Source organism: Corvus brachyrhynchos, unplaced genomic scaffold, assembly GCF_000691975.1.
Source record: "Corvus brachyrhynchos isolate BGI_N302 unplaced genomic scaffold, ASM69197v1 scaffold426, whole genome shotgun sequence".
NCBI lineage: Eukaryota > Metazoa > Chordata > Aves > Passeriformes > Corvidae > Corvus > Corvus brachyrhynchos.
In genome coordinates, this window is record NW_008238653.1 from 181,441 (window position 1) to 187,091 (window position 5,651).

A 5,651-nucleotide genomic window follows, 5' to 3' on the forward strand; every position below is an offset into this window, starting at 1 on the left:
CCGGGGCTGGGGCTTTCAGCACTTCCCAGGGACAAGGGGAAGATCCAAAGTGAGCCACCAGCCTGGTGCCCAGAGTTCCCCCATCTGGGAAGGGCCCAGAATATGTAACAACTTCTATGGAACACCAAGGCCATGCTGGATGGGGCTTGGAGCAACTTGGGATAGTGGAAGGTGGGGTGGGGTGGGATGAGCTCTCAGGTCCCTTCCAAACACACTGGTTTCTTCAGGAGGAAAAGTGTTTCAGTATTTGTTCAGTTAAAACAGAACCTCTGAGAATTCCTCAAGGACAAAGTATCGACCTGAACGGGGCCCTCAGGCCCATCATGGCTGCAGGAGGTCAGCTGAGGTCATGAAAATGCTCCTGCTTGCAAAGATCTGGAAGCAAACTGGCTACAAGGACAGCTAATTCAATGGCAAAGCATCAGAGATCCAGCACACCTCAAACTGGAGAAGCACTCCCCAGCCCCCTGACCCCAGAGGGTTTCAGCTGAAACCTGGCTCAAGTTTCTCTCTCACAGCCAGGTCTGGCTCCTTAACTTGGGTGGGGAGGGGGAAACCCCGTGTATCTCCAGAAAGCCTCTGGCTCCCTGCTCCTTCCCTGCCAGCAGCAGCAGTGGGATCAGCTGGGCAGTGCCCGACTGGGAACGGCCCCGAGGAGCTCAGCTGGGTGGGGAGAACACCCAGGAGCTGCTGAGACCCCGAGCAACACCACGAAGAGTTGTGAGAGCTCCATGGGAGGAGCCACTTGGCTTGGGAATGAACCTCGACAGCCTGGTCCCCACCATGGGAATCAACATTCCCCAGCCCTGCTGAGCCCTCCTGCTGCCCCTGGGATCTTCCAAGGGGGTTTTGAGCAAATGAGAGACTGCTCAGCTCAGCAGGTCACACTCGAGGGAGATACTGATTCTCTGCTCAGCCTTTACTTCCCTTTCCCTAACTGCATCTCTGGCCTCTCCATCCCTGTCTCCATTCTTAACCCCACCAGCACACGAGATCAGCTCTGCTTCTCAACCCCCAAATTGCTGCTTTCTGCTCCTTCTCCTTCCCCGTCTGTTGTTTTCCTGCCAGACAAACCCTCGCTCACAAGAAATGTCCCTCCTAAAAATAGCTGAAAATGCACTTAACTCTGCCTGAGCCGTGGAGACACGGAAGGGGCTGTGCAGGGAGGGTTGGTTTGGGGAGCAAAACTCTATTTCCTCCCCCAAATTATTCAGTCAACAGGCAGAAGGCCAATAATTATTTCAGATACGATTTATTATTTGGAACTTCACTGCATATCTATCTGCCCAAAGCTACCCTGAGGATTTAATTGGACTGAGCTGGCTTGTTACAGCTGAATTACTTATGCTTGAACTGATATACTCTTTACTGATTTATTCATAGAGCAAATCCATGAAAAAGGAGGAACAAAACCATTATTAATTGAAACTCATTAAATAGGATTGCAATCTCAAGATTTAGGGGGGGTTTTGGTTTATTTTATACACAGAGTATGTCACTGGATTATTTCATGAGGCTACAATGTGCAGTGTATGACCATAAGCTAAAAACACACCAACCAATGAATTTTAAATATAGTACTATTAATATTAAATATTTAAATAATACATTTAAATAAATAATAAAGGAAAGAAGTCAGGGTATCAAGGCATTAGCCTTGTTTCTCCCTACAAGAACACCATGGAAAACATCTGAGCTGTTTACACCCTAAAAGCAAAATTTTTCCATGTGCCAATAGAAAAGTATTGGCTAAACAGTGAATATCAACCTAAAATAAACAGAAATAAAAGAGAGATTTTGGCTGTTCGATGACCACACTCCATATGTGTAAAGGCTGAATCACAGCTGCTGATTTGGCACTGACACAGGCCCATCCTCCAGGCTTTTCCCTAGGAAATTAACTTTTCAATGGGTTTATTGACACATGGGAAGACAAAAAAGCTGAAACAACCAGGCAATTGCAGTTTGCTTTGAGCTCTGCAAGTAACACCCAACAAAAACACAGCCCCAAACTGGAATTCCTAGAACTAAAAATTACATTAAAGGAAAGAAATCAGCCATGCAGCCTCTCCATCAGGAAAATGTTCCCGTGAAAGCAAAACTGGGGAGAAGAGATTTTCTTTACAGGAAGTGGCAGCACTTTAAATTATTTCAGGCCACTGAGATTCTTCTTCTGCTGAAGCAGAGAGAAACAACTGCCCTGATGTGAGAGCCCAGAACAGGCCTCTGCAGCTCCTCGGGAGGGTTTCCATCCCCACTGCAATTCCAGGAGATCCAACCATCCCCGTGTGGCTCCAGAGCTTCACATGAAGCCACCTGGGGCCACCAGCCAGCAGCAGCTCCTGGAGCTCATTGGAAGGGACCTCATGGAGTCATCTCAGGGATTTTTTTTTGGTAGACTTCCAGAAAAAGCTCAAAGAACACCCCAAGTGCAGCTACAGGGAAAACGAGGAGGAGATGGACGGGATGAAGGAGCTACCAAAGAACTCCCCTTCTCAGATGCCTCAGCTGTTTCTCTACCAGTTCAACTTCCAAAATGAGCTGTTTCCCTAAGCTGTGGCATGGCTGGGGTCTGGAGTGATCACCAGAATTTCCAAGTGTTTATCTGAGTGCCAGGTAAACCTTTACCTGAATTACTTACCACTATTTGAACTACTTACATTATTTCCTACTGTCAGTGAGTCCAGCTGAATGAAAACACCTCTCTGCAGTGCAAAACCTGTTCTTGACTTATACAGAATTCTTAAATGCTTCATTTCTGGCTTGCAGGTCCAAATTAGAACTAAACCTTAAACACAGGCAGCCCCTCTCTCACAGAGATGCTCCTGCCATCTCTTTTTGGTAGCAACATTCTTGTAGCCATGATGGCAGTAGTCATCTAGCTCCAAAAAATGCACATGAAGATTTTTAAAGCCTGAACTACCCCTGCTGGTTTGGTTTCCTACCCTTTGGCTTGGCCTCATGAACTCACCTCTAACAGCAGCAGTGTCTCCTGCTCTGTCCATTCTCTGCCAGCACTTGCACCTTTACTCTACAAAAGACAGGAGGGGAAAATAAAGGTGAAACACAGGACTTGCACAAAACCTTGTAGAAGAAAACACTGAGGAGGAAAGGGGAAGAATCTGTTATTTGATCCACTCAAACCTCCCCCCTCCAGCAGCCCCTGTGACCCCATGCAGGGGTTCATGTGATTTACCCCTCAGTGAAGGCACAGCTGGGGGTTACACATCCCAACTTCCCACCGTGCCTTCCCAAGCTAAAGGAAAGGAATCTGGCACATTTTCCTCCCAGTCATCCGTGCCTGCACACACAGCAAAGAGGATTTCCCTCAATAGTAAACCCCCTCTGAGTGCTGAATGCAGAGTGGGCTGTGCATGGTCCAAAATAAGTTAATCTATCTCCAAGTTCATCAGTAACTCAGCAGAGAAATAACAACTCTTCACAGGGGGATGAGCTGTGTGAAAAGGCAGAGTAGTTCCAGCAGGATCATCTGCACACCCAGCAATCACCTGCTCCAAGGGCTGCTGCTCCCCAATCTACACCTTGTGGTAAACTGCTCAGATTGGCTAAAAACCCCAAATTCATGGTGAAACTTGCCCTCCTGTGACACCATGACCCAGCACAAAAGCAGCTTGGGAGCTGCTCCTAAGGAACATCAGCACCACTGGATGGCTCCGTGCTAGACCAAAAGGAAGAGGCTATTTAGGATAATAAATGTTATCTCCAGCTGCGTTTCAAACAGCTCATTAACCCACAGAGAACATTAATCAATGTGAGTCACCCAACTGCTGCTCTCCACAGCCAAAACCCCCAGCACACAGAAACCAACCAGGGAAATCTGCCAACAAACCTGCTCCAGTTCACAGCTCCTGTGAACAGAGCCAGAGCCCAGAACCAACTACAGATTTATCAATTTGGAGAATATTTACACCTCCCCTAACAAGTGAAAAAGTCAATCCATCACAGGTGAGATGGAACCAGCTTTATAAAAAATACTCACCTCTAGAACTGCTTTGGGTTTGTAGGGTTTTTAATGAAGGTCTGAAGTGGTGAACAGTGTTTAAACAGTTATTTCTTAGGTTTAAACAGTGACCTCTGAGGACAACGAACCAATGACACGGAATCAGCCTGATGCCACCCAGGAGAGGCACCACCCAGCTCTGGGGATTCCCACTGGAGGCTGTGCTGAGGTAACGTGGCATTCCCACAGCACCTCCAGGGACACACAGGGAGCAGGGAAAGGCAGAACTTGTGGAATCAACTCATCACTGCAGCCGTGTCTCCCAGTCTAATGATCCTGTGTCACAGCCTGCAGTGACAGTGCCCCAAGGTCCCCTGCAACAGCCCCAGGACACCCAAACCCGTGGGAATCGGGGTCCCTGTTTGTCAGCCCAGAAACCCTGCTCAGACTGGCACACAGGAGAGTCAGTGATCCTGCTGGAAGCTCTCTGTGTCCTGAGCCATTGGGTGGTTTGCTCATTCGGAACCGTTCCAGCAGGGCATGCAGGAACACAAGGAGTTTGGGATCTGAAGGCTGGCAGCGTGCACTTGTCTGGGAAGTTGTCCATGTCTTTATCCCTATGAAATCAGAATTCCAGCACAACCTCCCAGCGCAGTGTCCTGCACAGGGGTGGAAGACATCCAAATCAGGAATGGGGGAGCAACACAAGTCACCTCTGTGACACAGAGTGGGGGACACCTGAGGAATGACAAAGCTCCCTGGCAGCTGTAGGGAGAACCCCAGGACACTTGCCTTGGCCAAAGTCTTTTTGGAGTAGATGTCTGTGCGAAGGCCGAAGTTCTGCAGGTCAGTTGGCTTCTCCTTGTTTTTCTCAGGAAAGCTCAGCATCTGCTGGGCAGCTGGAACCTGGGAACAAACGTTACAGGGGAAAGGGGAGAGGGGCAGGAATTCAAAGTTAATGTTCTCAAAAGAGCACAGACTGGCCAGAGAAGCTGAACACAAGCCCAAGACATTAAACCAAATCTCTGAGCAATGTGTGTGAGTGGTTCTGCACAGAACTGCCCCAAATGCTCAGCCCAGCTGGTCAGGAAGGGGACATTTCACCCAGCTGGGCACAGGCTCCTCTGCTGGACAGAGGCCAGGCACCCCCGGCCCTGGGGACACCTGCGGGGTGCGGATGTGCAGGGGCATCAGCCCCGAGGGGGTGTCGGCCAGCACGTTGAAGTGAGGGGTGGGGGGAGGCCCCATGGCCATGGGGCGGCTCTCAGGATCCACCTGGTAGTTGATGAGCCCCCACTGCTCCAGGAAGGCGTGGACCCTGTGGAAAACAGGACAAATCCAACCTTTACCACCAAAGTTCCGCCTGTGCTTCGCGCAGGGGTGACAAAGGACAAAGCTGATGTTTCTGGATCAAACACAGACCCGGGAGCTTCTCTAGGCCTTCATTAATCCCAAACAGCAAAACGAATCCCAGAGCAGGAGCTCTGTGCACACCTGAGGGCACTTGAGTGTCATGTATGAACCAAAGCCTGACTCTGTGTCCAGTTCTGGGCCCCAAAGAAAGACCCTGAGGGGCTGGAGCGTGTCCAGGGCAGGGAACGGAGCTGGGAAGGGGCTGGAGCCCCAGGAGTGGCTGAGGGAGCTGGGAAAGGGGCTCAGGCTGTAGCAAAGGAGGCTCCGGGGGGACCTT

At 49.8% G+C, this 5,651-nt stretch overlaps 1 protein-coding gene across 1 annotated transcript in view; it reads right to left on the minus strand.

Annotated features, from left to right (window-relative positions):
* Positions 1 to 5,651, minus strand: part of SMARCC1 (SWI/SNF related, matrix associated, actin dependent regulator of chromatin subfamily c member 1) — a 59,611-nt gene that overhangs the window by 32,258 nt on the left and 21,702 nt on the right. Inside the window, exons 16-18 of the mRNA XM_017737673.1 lie at positions 5,126 to 5,279; positions 4,754 to 4,867; positions 2,972 to 3,031 (exon numbers count right to left, since the gene is read on the minus strand). Coding sequence (XP_017593162.1) covers positions 2,972 to 3,031; positions 4,754 to 4,867; positions 5,126 to 5,279 — 328 coding nt within the window. The remainder of the gene's footprint in view (positions 1 to 2,971; positions 3,032 to 4,753; positions 4,868 to 5,125; positions 5,280 to 5,651) is intronic.